Source organism: Platalea leucorodia (genome assembly GCF_965183815.1).
Source record: "Platalea leucorodia genome assembly, chromosome: 21".
NCBI lineage: Eukaryota > Metazoa > Chordata > Aves > Pelecaniformes > Threskiornithidae > Platalea > Platalea leucorodia.
Genome location: NC_138843.1, coordinates 5,587,435 through 5,605,113, shown reverse-complemented (window position 1 = coordinate 5,605,113; position 17,679 = coordinate 5,587,435). Strand labels below are relative to the sequence as shown.

General features: G+C 52.7%; 1 protein-coding gene across 2 annotated transcripts in view; it reads right to left on the bottom strand.

Annotated features, from left to right (window-relative positions):
- REXO1 (RNA exonuclease 1 homolog) overlaps positions 1 to 12,195 on the bottom strand; it is a 43,234-nt gene extending 31,039 nt beyond the window's left edge. For both annotated transcript variants that reach the window (XR_014230327.1, XM_082331468.1), the window contains exon 1: positions 11,916 to 12,195. Coding sequence is in view for 1 of the 2 variants with exons in the window: in XM_082331468.1 (XP_082187594.1) it covers positions 11,916 to 12,072 (157 nt within the window). In the remaining variant the exon portion in view is untranslated. The remainder of the gene's footprint in view (positions 1 to 11,915) is intronic.
- Positions 12,196 to 17,679: the final 5,484 nt, after the last annotated feature.

Here is a 17,679-nt window from a genome sequence, read left to right as displayed (position 1 = left end):
GGGGAAAAAACCAACCTCTCAGGTCTAACAGGGACAAGAGAACTTCTTGTAACAGCCAGAACAGTGTTTACAGGAGTCGTTTCTACCATTCTCACAAGACTGAGTTTTTTCTTGGATTTTTGAGATGAATGAATATCCATATCCATGACTGCACAGCTCCCTTTGGTAATAAGAAAAGAACCTGTCTAGCAGTTGGCAGAACCAGCCTCCGAGCAAGCTAGAGTGACAGAGACTGGGTTAAAATAAAGGCAGTGGTTTCATAAAACACTTTTTACCCCCTTGGGTTTGCAAAGATTTTTTTCCAAACCAATTAGCTCCTGATTGAGCAGGGACTTTAGGCAATCGCAGCATGATGTCACCATCTTCCAAAGAACAGTCTGAGCCGTGCTCAGGACCAGAAACATGGGGAAAAAGGAACAAAGTGATATATTTCTATAACTAGCTCCCTCTCCACCTACCGCAAAGTGCTTTACAACCAAGACACAAAGAGCATTTCCAAAACTAGTGGCTGTGCTTCCCCATTACGACGCCCAGCACAGCTCACACCCTGGCGGAGAGAGGGAGGGAGAAGGTGGCAAACCACAGCATCTCAGCGGATGGTGTACACCCGACGGACTGATATCCAGAGCCTTGTTAGAAAAAGAAACCACAAAGAAGCGCAGGTAACTAGGAAAAAACAGGAACAAACCTAGATGCAAACAGCAGCAGCATCAAGGCTAGTATACATAAACAGATTATCAAGATAATTAGGTATAACTATCAGCCTAACAGCTGACAAAGAACGGAGAGCCCTCCCTACCCACCACCTCATTTCTCACCACTTTACGAAACATCAGCTCCATAGTGGTAGAGAAGACCAGCGCAGCGAAGGCTGGAGGAGCCAGCTATTACCCTCTAACTCAAGATGGAGACCTAAAATTTAGCACAAGCATTGTTAAGGGAACAGCTGAAAGCCTGGTAATTTGTGCAGAGATAAGTATTAGGTGGCCTATAAACAAACAGAGGCAAGAACACAGAGTCTGGAACTAAAGACTTGCCAAAATTATAAAAAAAAAAAAAAAAAAGCCACTACCACACCAAAAAAAAAAAAAACAAACCCCCAAACTACACAAAAGACTTCTTGTCCACGCAGAAAAGCAAACTATTTTAAATATATCAGGATACAGAGAAAGTCGAAGACAACCCAAGCACAGACCTGGTGTCTGTTTCTCTGCTGTTCATCTACAGTATAAAACTAATTTGCACATTTTCTTTCAATGGAATGACCAGATGTAAAAATACATTATAATCTCTGAGAATGCCTGCAGGCTTTGAGATATCGTCGTGAAAGAGCTCTTTTGTAGGTGTGTAGGAGGCCTGATGGATTACCCAAGCGTCGCTGATCAAAGGCTACCTTTTCCATGAAAAACACTTGTGTAAGTGGGCTCCACGGTACTAATCAGGACTGTCACCTTTGGCCATGATGCATTTGCAGATAATGTAGTGGAAACACAAGCAGATGGGGATTTTTTTTATATATATATATATATACACACACACACATATATATATGAAGAGCCATACACCCACAAGTCCCCAAAGTCAGGGAAATTAAATATGCTACCTAAAACCAGGCCACCTTTTCAGATGCCTAATTATACTCCTAGGAACTTGGGAGAGGAAAGGATCTCTGGGGGAATGAGCCCAGTCCCACGCAGGCAAGGACCCAGCTACAGCCACACATCCCTTCTTACAACCTGGATACAAGATTCAAAGGGGTCTTCTTCAGCTCTTGCATTTATTCCTCTCCATTTCAAACACTAACATGAATACCCGTGGTGTAAAGAAAGATTACTACAAGATGAACTCCGCTGGTTTTGCTATTCTGATATACGAGATGTCTGCAGTATTTCTGCTGAAGCAAAATGAGTGAGAGGCACCAGGTAGTGAAATAACTCATTTTGGATGGAGGTAAAATTGAGAGTCTACGCTGTCCTTTGAGAATCACGAGATAATGAGACTTGAGATGACAACTCCTTATAGGATTGCGAACTCAACTGCTATCAGGACACTCCAAAATACATTAATTTCTTAAAATAGTTTGCACCTCAGACTTATAAAATAGTCCTTCTGAGACACAAAAAGGTGAAGTTAACATCAACACTATACAAAACAAGTTATTAATAATTTACATAGGACCTCAGCGAACAATTTAGCCTAGAACTACTTTGGAATATACCAAAATGAACTGCACTTAAACCAGCCATTTCAGCACAGAGTATACAGAAGCGTAAAACAAGATTCTTCCAAAAAACCAAGGTTGGTTGTTTTTTTCCTGGTCACAGTCATGGTGGTTCTGGGAAACGAGGCCTCAGTTCTGAGGTGGAGCTGTTTTATTACTGAGCTTCTATGAGCTAGCGACTTGTACACTGGTCCTTCTAGTTTGTGCAACAGGCAAAGGCAGTAAACAGAAGCTGACATGAAATGAATAATGGGAGTACAAAGTCACCTGTTTGATGTTAAAATATATTTTACAATGAATCATTCTGGAGAAAAAGATGTCTTTTTTTTTTTTTTTTCCCCCAAGCACCCTACCAGAACACATACTTCAGATGCTTTAAATACAGAAAAGCCCAAACGTATGACGTTGGTTGTATGGAGGTTGTAAACCTGCAGGTTTTGGAAGAGGAGTCAAGCTCTTGCACGCATGTGGGACATGGATGACAACTACCTTCCTTCCAGCTACAACACAGAGTTGCTAAGCAGCAGCGGCTGCTGCTAAACAAAAGGGAGACAAAAATTAGAAACTTTCAAATTTACGGCAATTCGGATCTCCAAGCCCTTCTGGTTTCTGGCCAAGCTGCAGAGGGACCAGCAGAGGCCAAAAGACAGCAAACATTTTCAAGACCGACACTGCTGAAGTCACCCATTTTCCTGGGTCATCTGGAGCTGGCAACAAAAGGTGCATTCATCAGGAGATGGGGAAGGTGAAAGCTGTTGGGAGACCTCTTTGGAGGGGAAAACAACAAAGGCATTTTTATTTTAACACCATCAGAACAGCTTTGTTAGCTTAACAGCTTGCCTGTGTTTACAGTGCCAGTACTTAGCAAACGGACAACCTTTGCGATTACAGAAAAATTATCACCATCGGAAAATTATTTTAAGCTTTTCATTTAATGCTTCACAGAAGAGACAGTGGTTTCTCAAGAACAAAATGTTTCAGAAAGGCTTTACCAGCAGGCCGAGTTTTGCTACTCTCCAGAATTAAACAGCGCAAAAGAAATGGCAGGTTTTGGCGCAGACCTCGTTTGCGAGTACCCAAAGCAAATTTCCAACAATTAATTTAACAATAATATCCAACCACTTGGAAATAATTAACACTGAGATTTAAAATAGTACGTTTCAAATAATTATCCAGAGCAAATGGGTTAGGAGGGTAGGTAAGAGGAGCTAAGAGAAATGTGTCTTCCACTTTAAATATAACCCTGGTCCTCATGACTTTTTTTGTGCCTTCTTTCTCTTTTTAAAAACTAAACTATTAAAATCAAGTATTAAAAGCATAGATAAGCTTGGGCTGGTCTAAGAACATAAGGGAAGCAAGGTTTCAGAGGTGTTAAAGCCAGTCAAGTCCAAGCTGGCCTGTCCCTATGCACCTTTGTTACTCGATGAGAGGTATTTGATGCCACAGCGTCAGAGAACATCATGAACCAACACGGTCATTTCTTTAGTGGAAAAAAGGAAGCAAATATGAGAAAAGAAAGTCTTATATTAGCAAGGCTGAAAAAAGTTTGAACAGTCATCCATCACACTGCGGTATTTTTAAACCTGCTGTGACAAAGCCTGTTTAAGTTCGGGGTATGGTTTCACCAGATGTTGTCAGCCAAGGTAAGTGCTCAGTGCCAGCGAAGGACCGTCTCGGGGGGTTGAACTGGTCGACCGGGGGGGTTCACCAGAGGGTTTCACAACCAGCATAAGGAGTGGTGGGATCACGCCAAGGGACAAGAGCGGCCAGACATCATCCTCGTACAAGCCATAAGCCATTTTCTCGGCGCAGCCGCCCGAGACTGCTGACACGCTGTGGCTGGAGCGGAGACACGGACCTGCCCGAGTGGGTTCAATCCAGCGAGGGAGCAGCTCCGACGTGGGCCGTGTCACTCCCGAGCAGGCAGCGTTAACAGGGAATGACTGACTCACTTTGACAGGAGGACATTAGGGCACACCCCTCAAAGCAGCTCAGACAGCAACGTCCAGGGAAACACTACACACCTCCTCATTTTATTCAAGAAAATGCAATTTTGTGCAGTTTTGCCTCTGGTGCAGCAGAAGGGGCCTCTAAAAGTTCCTCAGGCCTCCTAAATATGGTAGCTTCACCCTGCTGATAGCCTCACAGAGAGTCCTGGAGGACAGCTGGGGCTGCCGCTGCTCCAGACAGCAACACCAGTTAAATGCAAGGACGCAAAAGCCAGAACAAGATGGTCTGGCCCATGCAAAAGCCATCATTTACATTCCTCTATTGCCACAGTGATTTACAGCCCCATCCGCCCCGCTGCTAAAACAACAGCGGTAGGCAAAGAGCATCAGAGGCATGTCAAGAGCTGTGATAAATGTCATGTTTTCCTAAGGGGAAAATCACACCATTTCTCCCATAACCTAGGAAGGAAGGTGAGAAACCTAACTGGTGTATTTGTCAGGAGAGGGGCAGAAAGCAAAGGCTGGCACCCCAAATATCACGATTCCTCCCCAGGCTGCTATCCCGACCCCGCAGCCTCTCATCACACGGGCTAGAAGGCGTCTCACCGTTTTAAAATCGATGATACATTAATCTGGATATTCAATGTTTGGATTCTTTGGAGATCTTTCCATTCCCTCTCTCATTTTAGCCTTAAAGTTATTCCTCAATATACAAGAAAAGTTGAAATTCTGTTTGGGGGAAAAAAAAAAACAAGGAAAAAAAACAAAAAACAGACACTTATTTTTTCTGTTTCTGAGAAAAATACAGACCAGAAAACATTTCCACATCTCCTGTACAAGGGCTAGATAAAACTAAGGATCTACTCCAAAACTTGAAGAGCAAGTCTTCTTTTCAAAGAAGCAGAAGGAAAAAAAATAAAAAATAACTACTTCAAGTATTCTGTTGTCTTCTTTTCTCTCTATTCAACTCTGTCTTAAAAACTTACTTGGACCAGCATGGTCAAAAGCAGTGACACTACTCCTCATGCACCAGTCCCTTAATTTTCCAGCCTTTCTCTGGCTTGCTCAAGATAAGTTATCTTCTCAACACCTGTCTTATTTCTTTAACTATTTCAGGTGAAGAATTCCCATTTCAGAAAAGAACCCAACAGTATTTCAGTACAGTCACAACTGGACACTTTGAAAAACAAATTTAAAAACTACAGAAAAGCACCTTTCGAGCTAGATTACATTTTAAAACTTCAGCTGTGACTTATGAAGGACGAAAACCAAAACTTAAACTGGTTTTAAAACCAGTCTGGCTTTAGTTAACTCAGAAGCTGGAATTAGTACTTTGCAGTTCCTTTACTACTCCGACACCTGCAGCTCCGCAGACTCTTAACCAGCAAACCCAACACACTCCCCCATTCTCAGCACGGATCCTCTTTAATAAAAAGGCTAGATCTCGCAGAGAAATGAAAATCTTTGTGTAACTAAACCCTCCAAAGCAGAGCTAAGTTTTTTGCATAGTCCATATATTTCAGAGACAGATGCAACCCTGAGGACCAAAGTCTCATGTTAAATGAATGGCTAACATGTGAAAGCCTCTCTGGAGAAGGCACTTCTCTCGCCGCTGCTTCTTCACGCACTGCAACCCACACGAAAACACAAGTTAACTCCACAGTAAGTCAAAAACTTCAAAGAATTACCTGAGCTTCCCGCGGTTAATAAATATTGCAGATATTTGTTCATGCTGTACTTGAGGCTTTTAATATCTGCTCGGTACTGCTAAGACACTCCGGCAAAGGCTCATGGCACAATACCGCTGACCATGTGCTGACACAGCACTTTCTGGGCTGCAGAGATAATTAGGGCAGGACTTACCAACCCAAAGTCCCGCCTTCACCCTCATTTACTCCCAAGTCAGATTGAGTTTTACTCGAGTGTCTGCAGGAGCTTTTTGAATGTCTTCTTTCCTAGCGCTACTATGATCATCTTGGGGAATTTTTTTGACATCGTACTTTCCCCACTCCCCAGCTGTACACGTTGCTTTTTACTTGATTTGAGCAACACAAGTTGGCAAGCACAGCGGTTTCCCCAGCGGCGATCCCCTCGTCCCGCCGGGCCCCCCCAGCAGCACGCTCCCCCGCCGGAGCCCAAAGCCACCCCACTTCTCCAACCCCACAGCCCACGCCGAGCCCCAGCGGGGAAGGAGGCTGCAGGGCAGGGAGACGACCTGGCCCTGCCTGTCGGTGCGTGCCTGCCTGCAGCCCAGCGCTGCTGCCTCTCCCGTATTTCGTGAGCCGCCCCGCCGCCTCCAACCCACCTCGCCCAGCACAGGGCAGCCCAGGGAACATGGTTTGGGAAACCCTGGACTAGCGAATCGTGCTTTCCGCTTCTCCAGCGCTAACGCAGCACTGCAGCGTTTGAATAGGGGAGGGGGAAATCAGAGGAAGTGTTTAAATGCCAAGTAAGATATTCCACACTGGGGAGAGAAATCCTGTAAGAGCAGACAAAGGGCTCCCGTGGCGGGCAGAGGGGAGCCCAGGCAGCTCGCAAACGCCAGCAGAAGGCTAGCGCCTCTGACACCCGAGCGGGTCGCTGCACCTTTAGCCTTCAAAATCCTTCCGGCTGGACAGAGAAGATTTGCTCCCACCTCCTGCTTTTCACAGGTCTGTAACTGGAGTGCGGGAGAGCCGCACGCAAGCTCAGGGCTGAGCCTCCCCACAGCCACACACTTGCAGAAAGACCAAAAATGGGAAGTGCCCTGCCAGCCCACAGTGAAATCCCGACACATAAAGCAGCTGCACCTGCCCACCCACAGGAAAACTGCCATAACTGACAATTTAGTTAAATGACAAGAAATCCCTAACCGCTGGAAAGCCATGACATTGATTTACATGAAAAGACACGTCCTGACCTTACCGTCAAGTGGGTTTTCTATTCTTCATTTCAAAACTCAGTTAAAAAAAACATCCACTGGTGACATTTTGGTAATTACTGTCCTAAACACAAATGGGGGGGGGGGGGGGGAAAGCAGCCTTAGCAATGCCCTCCCCACGCAGTTCATGGACTAGAGCACCCGACACCGAGCTACGTGGTTTCCTCTCTCAGTGAAGAAATACCAAAGGCAGTTCATAATGCCTTCATTTCTGCTCATTCAATTACCCTGTAGCAAACACAGTAATAAAAACTCTTTCCTACAAGAAGCTGATCTTGCACAACATCAACTACAGGAAGGAAAACGCATCTGTTAAAGACTTTTTTTTTCATCTGTTCTACGCGTGGCGTGAACCTGCACTGCACTAAGTAACGCAAAGGCAATGCCAGACAGGGCAGAGAGGCTGCTCCCACCAAACACCGCCGCGTTTAACGCGCGGCCCCTCGGCAACGTGCTGACAGGTGAAGAAGACAACGGCCTCGATCCTGTGGTGACACATGGGCTGAGGATGATTAAAGTCGGGTTTTAACATTTAAAGAACCATTTTAGGTTTTACCAAGTATCATTTTGCACAGCGTTTTATATACAAGTCACAGCCATCCCACACGGCTGCTTTTCGGCTGAAGACTCTGAAGAAGGGGGAGGTGAAGCGCCTTGAGTTTAACTCAGCAGAGTTAAAGCTGGGGAGATAAGCCCAAGAATTTCTCCGCACCTGACCTGGGCAAACAGCAACCAAACGGTGTTACAGCGGCTTAGTTGCGGGCTGGGTAGCGTAAACCACGCAGAGGTGAAAAACTCAGTCGCTGGACGGTACCACACAAACCCATCCAGTCACCTTTCAAAGATGCAATCTAGATCTAATCTACAAAGCTTTGCCCATCCAAATAGAAAATCCACACAGCAAGAAAACCGCTCCACAAGCTTTGGACCGTACCAGAAAACTGCCGAGCAATTGTCAGTACGCACCACTCTAGAATACAGCATCTGAAGGCAGGGTGCTGAAAGCCTCGCTCTTCCCATCTCAGGCTAGGACAAGGATCAGAGCAGACAAAGAGGAACTCAGCCCTCCAGACCTGGAGGCAGCTTTCTGCTCTGGGTTCAAAAAACATCCTCCTCTTAAGCATCTCCTGACAGCTACTATGAAACCCAGTAAACCAAGGAGCTGGTTTCCTTAAGATATTTATGAAGAGATGTATTATGCTTCTTTTATGTCTTTCAGCATACTCAGGACTTAGACTTTAAAGAGAGACCTATTTTTCTCCCCTACAGCTCTTGAAGAGACGCTTTTAGGACTGAAGGCAGTTCTTCCCTCCTACTTACACAGCATGCTTTCAAAGCACTTCACACACATTCAATAATCTTTTCATCCTGCTCTGAAGCAGGTGGGTTTTAGTCATTTTGTAGATGGAAAAAGCACTTCAGCCAAGTCAGGATTAGAATTTGCAATCTGCAGATTCCCAGTCCTGCACAGGCTCACATCCCATTTCTCACCTCACCAACACTCCTGTGGAAATACCACATCGGTGCACGCTACCGCCCCAGCAGCCTCCTCAGCTTTCAGCCAGCCCTGAATTTCCACAAGCCTCCAGGTAGCCATGCTCTTTTACCACGCAGGCAGATACCTGCAGTAAAGACACTGGAACAGATTTCCCACCTGAAGCACCATACGTTTCAGAACCCAGTTCAGATGTGCCCTACGGACCAGACGCATCGCGCCGGCTCCCTCCTCACCCGACAAGTTTGTATTTACCGAGCTGCTTTCAGAAGGGAAGAAAAGGGAACGCCTGCCACATGCAAACGCCACATGCAAACAGCAGCAGACAGGGGAAAACTCAGTCCTCCTGCTGCTGCTGATCTCCTAACAGGCATGGAGGTCTCTTCATCGCTGTCACCCAGTGGCTGGGACCATAAGAGCACTGCATAAAAAGTAAGGATCATCTATTATGAACATCTGAACACTATGCTCCTCAGGAAGTTTGGAACAGTGGGGAGGGCAAAGAAAAGGGGAACAGTGCTATGTCCCACTAATTCCTCTTTTCACCTCCTGTCTGCCCCATCTGGCCCGTGTCCGTAGCCTCCTCCCACCGCGGCGTGGCAAGGCCAGCTCCACTCCTGTTTTCAAAAGCTCCTTTCAAGGCTATGGAAGATCTAGTAAGAGTTTTGGGGTCACTGCCAGTCCTACAGTGATCCTCAAGCATCAAAGTCAACATTGGCTTCGAATCAATATGCTTAGCAGGCTGATTCTTTAGATGTTATCCTTTTTTCTATGCACTATCCCAGAAAACACAGATCTGCATGGTAGCTCTTGGTGTAGGTACTCACCTGCTTTGGCAAAAAAGTTATGCTTTTAAAGCTTATTTATTGAGTGACGTGATTAAATAGGTCAAACATGCCCAAGTGCACTGTTATAAGGCTACTTCAAAACAAGGCAGGCAGTTTCACTGACAGGGAGCAACTTATGTTGGATTGAGAACCTGCTTTCAAGAAGATGGTTGCCCGGTTGCTAACTAAACTACTACACCCTCTAGTGTAAGTCTTAAATACAACCTTCCAGGGTAGACGAGCTTCAGACAGAGGAAGAGACAGGAGCACTTCAACCCGAACCCTTCAGATGAAGCCAAGCCATAGCATTGCTTAAAAAAATAACTGCAAAAGCATCTTCTGCTCCTATAGAAATCAGGCACCTCACACAACCCCGCTGAAGTCCTTTCTAAAAGACAGCGTTTGGCAGCAGGTTCATCACACGTTTTCCATTTCTCCATCAAAATCAACATAGAAAAAATGGCTGAAGGCCAACACTAAGCTGAGGCAGAATTTACAGACCCTTGGTTATGACAGCCATGCCGTGCGTTAGATGCCAAGAGTTTGGGAAAGAGGGCAGGAGCACACGCTGAGCCGGCTGAGGGGAGTGGGAGGCAGCGGGCTGGAAGTTAAGCCTCGGGATCCTGCATCTTTCGCAAGTGGCAGACACTTCACCTAGGAAAGCTAGACCCATGCTTATAGTTTTTACTTTACAAAAGCCAGAGCTTCTCTAAGAGCCATAATAAAGTAAGTAAACCGCTCTCACTCCCCAAAACACAAGCTTTCTCTCCTCGGTCACTAACACAACCAAGCCAGGCCTAACAAAATTAGCACTGGGATCATTTCTTTCTTGTCATTCACACTCAGCTCTTACATTATCACTTTTCAGCCAGTATTAGAAACTGCACACGCTTTCCAGGTGCACCAGGAGGCTTTGCTAAAGACCAACCTTCATTTCCCCATTTCGAAAATCAAAACCAGCACCAGCATTTATTTAGTACAGAAGCATCTGTTTCAGGTCACAGAACAAAATGAGCAAATCTCGTTCCAAAACTGACACTCTACAGATATTTAAAGACAAACAGCAACAGTACACTGAAAGATAATTATAACATCAAGCATCTAGAGGACCATCCTAAAGGGCTCTAGGGAGCTTTTCAAATTCAAAAGAACACCGAAAAAGGCAAAGACTTTTGTCTTTCTAATACGGTACCTGTCTGCCTGTGACAGCCCTGAGTATGCTTCCTTTATTTTAAGCTAAACCACAGTCGTGGTAAGTTGATCTGATAACCAGGAGACACAAAAAATTAATCATCTTCCAAACTTGTGAATAACCCAAAGTTAAGCAAGCACAGATGAAAAACAACAAGTTGTGCTTTATTTTGACAACTTCTGCTTCAGGTTGTTAGAGGCCATACATTCTAGCAAGCATACCTAACTGAAAGAGCAAAGCTTTAACAAAAAGAAAGCAAGCAGCATTCTACTAGGGAGAAGAATGAAGGCTTTTCTCTCCAAATAAAATAAGCAGATCAGCAAATAATGTGTGTAAGGAAAACAGCAAGAGAATGGAGGAGCTTCTTGCTGGAAGAACGGAGGAGAACAATAGCTCACTATCTTTTTTTGCAGCCAAGGTTCATTTGAGAAACCTGGCAGCACTCCATGCCTTCCTCAAGTCCCTTGCGGGGAGGGGGCCCGGCTCACCGCAGCCCCCCGCGACACCCCACCAGCAGGACCTGCCTCGCAGCACCGGGCTAGAGAACACATCACCTCCAGCTCCCAAAACCCGTGCACCTCCTGAAGGGTTGGGACGGCCCAGTAACTCTTAGCAGAGGTTTGAAAGACTGCCCTGACGCCTCACTGCCGCATGAGCTGGGGTGCCTGCAGGGACAAAGAAAGGGATGAGAACGGAGCTGCCCTTCTGCAGCCTCTGTCCTGGTGCCGAGAGCCAGGCTGTCCTCAGGCAATCAGACATTTTGCAAAGCTGCTCCCCACCACCCCTGTGTCAGGCAACAACTGTGGGATCCGACTGGTGACGATGAGGAGGAGACGCCCATCTTTCTCCCACCCGGTAGGGCAGAAAAGGCCCTTCAGACCCACCTTCAGAGGCAACAAGAGGTGACAACCAAGGGCCCAGAGCCCGGGCAGGGCTGAGCACAAGCAGACACAAGGCTCAGGGGCGAGGGGGACCCACCTGGATGATGCTGACAGACCCCCGTGGGGAACTCCCACTCGAGAGGGGCTTGGGGGGGGAAATAGCTGAGCCCTGGCAGCAGGGGGGATTTAGAGGAGTCAGAGGCAGGTTCAGGCCCTGAAGGGTGGGCAGGCGTGAGGAGGAAGGGCGCGGGCCTGTCCTTGCCAGGGGGAGGCCATGCTGCCGCCCGGGGGCAGCGCCGGGCTGGGGGGCGGCAGGGCCGGGGGGCGAGGGCGGCGCAGGGCCGGGAACAGCCACACCCCGGGGAAGGAGAGAGAGAGAAGGGGAAGGAGGGACCGCGACCCGGCGGGCCGGGCCGGGCCGGGGCCGTACCTGCGCCGGGGCCGCCGGAGGCTCCGCACCGCGCCGCCGCCACCGGGGGGTGCCGGAAGTGGCAGTAGGGCCGGCGGCAGGGCGGGCCCCCGCCCGGCCCCCCGGCGCTGAGGAAGGGGCAGTCGATGCCGCGGAAGTAACCGGTGGATCTCAACATCCCGCCGGCTGCGGGGCCGGGGGCCCGGGGAAGGGAGAGGAGGCGCGGGCGGGCGGCGGCGGCGATGCGCTCCCGCCTCACAGCGCCGGCGCCAGCCCCGCCGCCATCTTGGAACCGCCAGGCCCGGCGGCGAGGCCCCCGCGACGCCGCTGCCCGCACAGGGCTGCCCGCGGCGCGCCTGAGCCGAGCGCGGGGCGGGGCCGGGGCGGGGCTAAGGGAGAGGGCGGGAGTGTGGGAAAATGGCGGCCAGAGGGAGGCGCCCGCGCTGCGGGGAGCCCGGCCGCCGCCCCGCTCCTCCGCCTCCCCGGGGGCGCCGGGGCCGTCCCGGCCTCTGTCCGGGGGCTGCAGGCCGGGTCTTTCCCTCAGGAAGGGGCCTGGGGCGGTCCCGGGCCGCAGGGGGACAAACCCCCGGGGCTGGAGGTCAGTCGCCCATAGAATCGTTAAGGTTGGAAAAGACCCTTAAGATCACCAAGTCCAACCGCTAACCCAGCACTGCCAAGGCCACCACTAACCCATGTCCCCAAGCACCACATCTCCCCGGCTGTTAAATCCCCCCAGGGATGGGGACTCAGCCCCTGCCCTGGGCAGCCTGGGCCAGGCCCTGACAGCCCTTTGGGGGAAGAAGTTTTTCCCAATACCCAACCCAACCCTGCCCTGGCGCAGCTTGAGGCCGTTCCCTCTCGTCCCATCGCTTGTTCCTGGGGAGCAGAGACCGACCCCCCCGGCTCCAGCCCCCTTTCAGGCCGTTGCAGAGAGCGATGAGGGCTCCCCTCAGCCTCCTCTTCTCCAGGCTGAGCCCCCCCAGCTCCCCCAGCCGCTCCTCCCCAGCCTTGGGCTCCAGCCCCTGCCCCAGCCTCGCTGCCCTGCTCTGGCCACGCTCCAGCCCCTCCATGGCCGCCTTGGGGTGCGGGGCCCAGCGCTGAGCACAGCATTCGAGGGGCGGCCTCACCAGTGCCCAGCTCAGGGGGACGATCCCTGCCCTGGTCCTGCTGGCCACACCGTTCCTGATACAAGCCAGGGTGCCATTGGCCATCACCCTCCCAGAGCCACAACTGGCATCTGGGGCGAGGGGGAGAGGCTGGGGAAGGAGGGTGCAGGCCCCCGCGCTGCGGCCGCCCCGTCCTGCTGCCTCACACCGGGCTGGGCCGCCGCTGCTCCACCCCAACGCTGCCGGATGGCTCCCGCTGCGGCCAGAGGGATAGCCCCGGGCTCCCTGTGCTGCGGCCCACCGCCCCCAGCATGGCCCACCGCCCCCGGCACGGCCTCGGCCTTCTGGAAAGCAGAACATCAGCCAGGTTTTGGTAGAGGGCCCTGAGGCCACGCAGAGGAGCAAACTCCATCTGTGCTGCCCCCCGCCATGAAGACCCAGACCTCCCTCCATTCCCCAGGCAACTGTCACACCTGTATTTACCTGCAGGGAAACTGAGGCACGTGGTAACGGCCATTTGTCTGTGCCGGAGCAGGGACCTGGGGGGTTCAAGCAGGCGAGAGGCGTCCGCAGCTCCTGGGAATCACCCGGCGCTGCCCCTACCTTGAGTTTTCGGAGGAGGGAGTCTCCACCTTCAGCAGGTGAGGCCGTTTTGGGGTGACAGTGAGCAACCAAGCCCTTTGAGGAGAAATCCCATTAAGTGCAGCCAGAAGCCCCAGCCCAGAGAGAAGGGATGATCCAGGAAAGCCTTATCGCTTGTGAAAGGAGAGGGGAGCGAGGGCAGAAAGCACTGAGGCGGTGCAGGGAGCCAGCTAGAAGGTGTAGAGAAAGGTGCGCAATGAGGAGGGGCCCTTGGCCCCAAGGGACGACAAAGGAAAGATCACAAAAGTCATGTTTCATAGTCAGCCTAAAAAACCCAAAATCGCTTTATTTTCAAATACGGCACCACAACAGTGCGATGATCCTGCCTCCTCCCTACCCATCGCTCCCCCAGCAGAGCGAGTCCAGGAGCTGAGAACGTCGGGAGAGGAACCCACCACCACGCCTGGCCGACGCGCAGCGGGGAGCGAGCAGGAGGCCGATGCCCCAGCACTGCCGAGGTGTGGGGGCAAGCAGCTGCTGGCCCCGGGAAACCTGAATAATTGATAGAAAGCTTTTAAAAAGCAGGAACCACCAGGAGATCACCGGCTTTCCCTCTGGCAGAAACACGGCACCGACACAAGGTGCTTTACAAGATAGCCAGGGAGGGCGCACGCTGAGCATCCTCACCCACGCTCCTGCCAGCCAGCTCCCTGCCTCCCACCAGTGCTAGAAAAGCAAGCTATTCTTTCCTGGAAAAAAAAAAGGCATTTTTATTTTTATGATATAGATAAATGTATTTTATATAACTTCGGCTGTAATAGAGAGGACTCTGTAGAAATACCATGCTCTCAGACACGCTGAATAACGTTATTTCCCTTCCTTATAATTCTTGCCCCATGCTTGCGCAACTCACAAGCTGGAAAAATAAAATAATATAAAATAAACCATTCGTTTCTGTCCAGACCGGGAGGACCCCACATGGAAAAACTGCCCAAAATCAGTTCAGGCTGATCTTGGCTACGCTTCTGCTTCCCCGCATGGAAAGGAGCAGCTTGGTTAACTGGGATGTGCACTCAGCTCCCAGTTAGCAGCACTGGAAAAGGTCCCAAGGGTCCCTGCATGCACCGAGGCAGCCCCTCTGAGAACAGGGACCCCCAAATTCACCCATCCTGGTGGATCCAGCCCTGCCAAGGACCTGAACCTGACCGCAGCCTCCCAGATCAACTGACGGATCCCCAAGACCAACCTCATCTCCCGCCCGCCAAAAGCTCCCGATCCCTCTGCAGAGAAACGAGGGGATTTCTCCAGACGCTTGTGCCCGGGACGCCCAGCTGATGCTCGCTCTGCCGCCTGGCACGGCTCACATCCAACGACCAAACGTCCCAATTTAAGTTAAGGAGGGGAACAACCTCGGGACAGATTTCGGGCACACGACAAGGTTGTCACAGCACCTCAGGTCCCCGTGTGGGACAAGGGGCAGCGTGGAGGGACATGCGCTGGCGCACGTCCCTCCGCATTTTTGCCTCTCTCCTCCCCAGGGAGAGCCAGGCAGAGGGATGCCACCACGTCTGGGCCAAACTCATCCCCAACGCAGCCTGTTATTGCTGCTGGGTGACAGCGGGGACCCGCTCCCCCCTGGGGTGATTGGGGCTCGGAGGTGACCAGGAGGAAGGGGGTGTCCCCAAAATGTTAACCACCAGCCCGGGCCCAGCCGCAGGCGAAGCATCTCCTGCGGGGAGTGCGTCCCTGCCTCCCCGCAGCCGATCCCCACCCTGCGATAAGCTGGGTGAATTGGGTCCAGTTTTGGGGGGGAAAAGAGCCAAAAAAAAAGGAAACCAGCTGGAGATGCTTGTGTGGCAGAAGCCTCCTGCCCTGCAGGCCTCCGCTCCCTGCTTGTTATTTTGCATCATCATAAAAAAGCGCCTTCCCGGGGCAAGTTTCTGCTCCCCACGGTGGAGGTTACAGATTTTCTCTGCATCCATGTGGGAACTTTTCTGTTGTCCCGGCACGAGGCGCCAGCCAGGAGTTTGTGAAGTTGGAGAAAGAACCAGGGCGGTGGGAGAACGGGGGCTTCCCCAGAGCTGCTGAACCGTCCTCAGGTGGGGTCGTCTCTTCTCCGGGCTGGGCTGTTCGGTGCGTGGGGTGATACCCGTCCCGGTGCTCCTGGTACCCATCCCGGTACTGCCCCGCATGGATCCCGCCATGGTCCGCATCTCCCATGGGAGAGTCCTCCCTGGCCCCGCTGCGGCCTCCCGCTCCCCTGCAGCCCCGCCATGGCCCGGGGTGCTCCGGGACACCCCAAAACCCCATCCATATCCTGGGGCAATGGCGTCCCATGCTGCCCAGCCCCAACCCACTGGGTATCGGCCAGCCCGGGGACGATGCTCCAGCTCCCCAGGGGTGCTCCCAGCCCTCCGGGGTGCTCCTGGCCCCCCCAGGGGGATGCTCTGGTCCCCCCAGAGTGTTCCCAGCCCCCCAGGGTGCTCCTGGCCCCCCCAGGGGATGCTCTGGCCCCCAAAGGGGACGCTTCAGCTCCCCAAAAGTGTTCCCAGCTCCTCCCAAGGACTCGGGCGCTGGTGTGTGGTCCCACATGTGCTGTCCAGGCGTCGTCGCGGCAGGGCTGTGGCAGCCCGTGGGCCTCCCTTCACCGTCCCAGCCTCCAGGCATCGCTCAGGCATAGGATGACAAAGGGAAGCTCACAGGGGGCAGGGGGCCGCGGCCCCGCACTCCTCCGACCGCCGAGCGCTCCTGCAGACGGAGGAGAGACGTGAGAAGGGGGCAGGAGCCGGGGGGAACTGGGGGATCCCCAGCCTGCGCCGCATCGGCGGGAGGTGAGAACCAGCCCACAGATCTCCCCGCTGCGACCCACCGGCCCCGCTGCTGCTTCTCCCCCTCCGGGGACAGCCTGGGAGGTGGCGGGCGTGCAGGGTGCGAGCGGGCGCTGGGGCAGCGCTGGCTTTTGCAGGGGGGGATGTAGGTGAGTGCGTGGGTTTGCGTGTGCGAACCCGAGGGGGTGAGGAGCGTGGCAGCAACAGGGCAGCGTGGGGGCCCGCGCGGGGGTGTGCACATCCACGTGTGTGCGCGGACGTCTGTGCACGCGTGCGCATGCGTGTGGACGTGAATGCGTGTGCAAGCCTGCGCAGGCGTGCGCGCGTGCAGGCCGCTGTGTGCTCAGACAGCTGCGTGAACGCGTGTGTGCGTGTCTGCAGGCACAGGCATCTGTGCGCACACGCGTGCGCGCAGTGCAGAGCTGGGTGGGTCCATCCCAGCCCCCTTCCCGGGACCCAACCCGGCACAGGGGGACCCTGGGGACCGCTGGGCACCCCGTCCCCCCCAGCCGTCAGCGCAGGGCAGTGGGTGCCCCCGCTGCAACCCGCGCTCCCTCCTCCCCCGTGACACGATGCCACGCTCGCCGTCTCTCGCCAGGGAAGTGCCGGATGGTGTTCGGGCCGTGGGCACGCCGGGATGCTCACAGCGGCCGTGCTGCCGGGCGAGCACGGGCAGACGGGCTCTGCTCCCCCAGACCTGCCGCCATCCCTGTCCCCAGCTGTCCCCTGCCCGCCCAGGTCGCTGCCTCACTCACCTGGCAGGGCAGAGCCAGGGGCTGCTGCCAGCGCATCCTCTCCTCTCCTTGTCCTTTCCTGTCCCCTTCCTTCCATCTTAGCCAGCGCCACGCAGAGCCCCTCGCCCTGGCATCCCTCCTCCGGCGCCCTCCCCTCTCCTCAGCCCGACCACGGATGGGATCCTTCCCCTCTGCCCTTTTATACCGTCTTTGTTCATATGACAAGCACGTGAAAAACCAGAGCAGAGCTCGGAAAAAAGCTCCTTAAGACGCTTTAATTCAGTTTCCTGGATCCCATGACTGAGCTCGGCCTGTGAATGGGTCTCATGACTGTGGCACGCAGGCCCTGGCCATCAAAAGCCTCATTTATGCCCCAAAAGAAACTTAAACCCCTCTTGGCCGGTCACCCGGTGAGCCCGACGTCCCCCAGGCCCAGCCTGGGTCACAGCCCCGTCCGCACCGGCCTCGCGCCTCTGCCGAGGGCTCACCGCAGCGGGTATCCCGTCCTTTCCCCCGCGGGATCCTCGAGACGTCC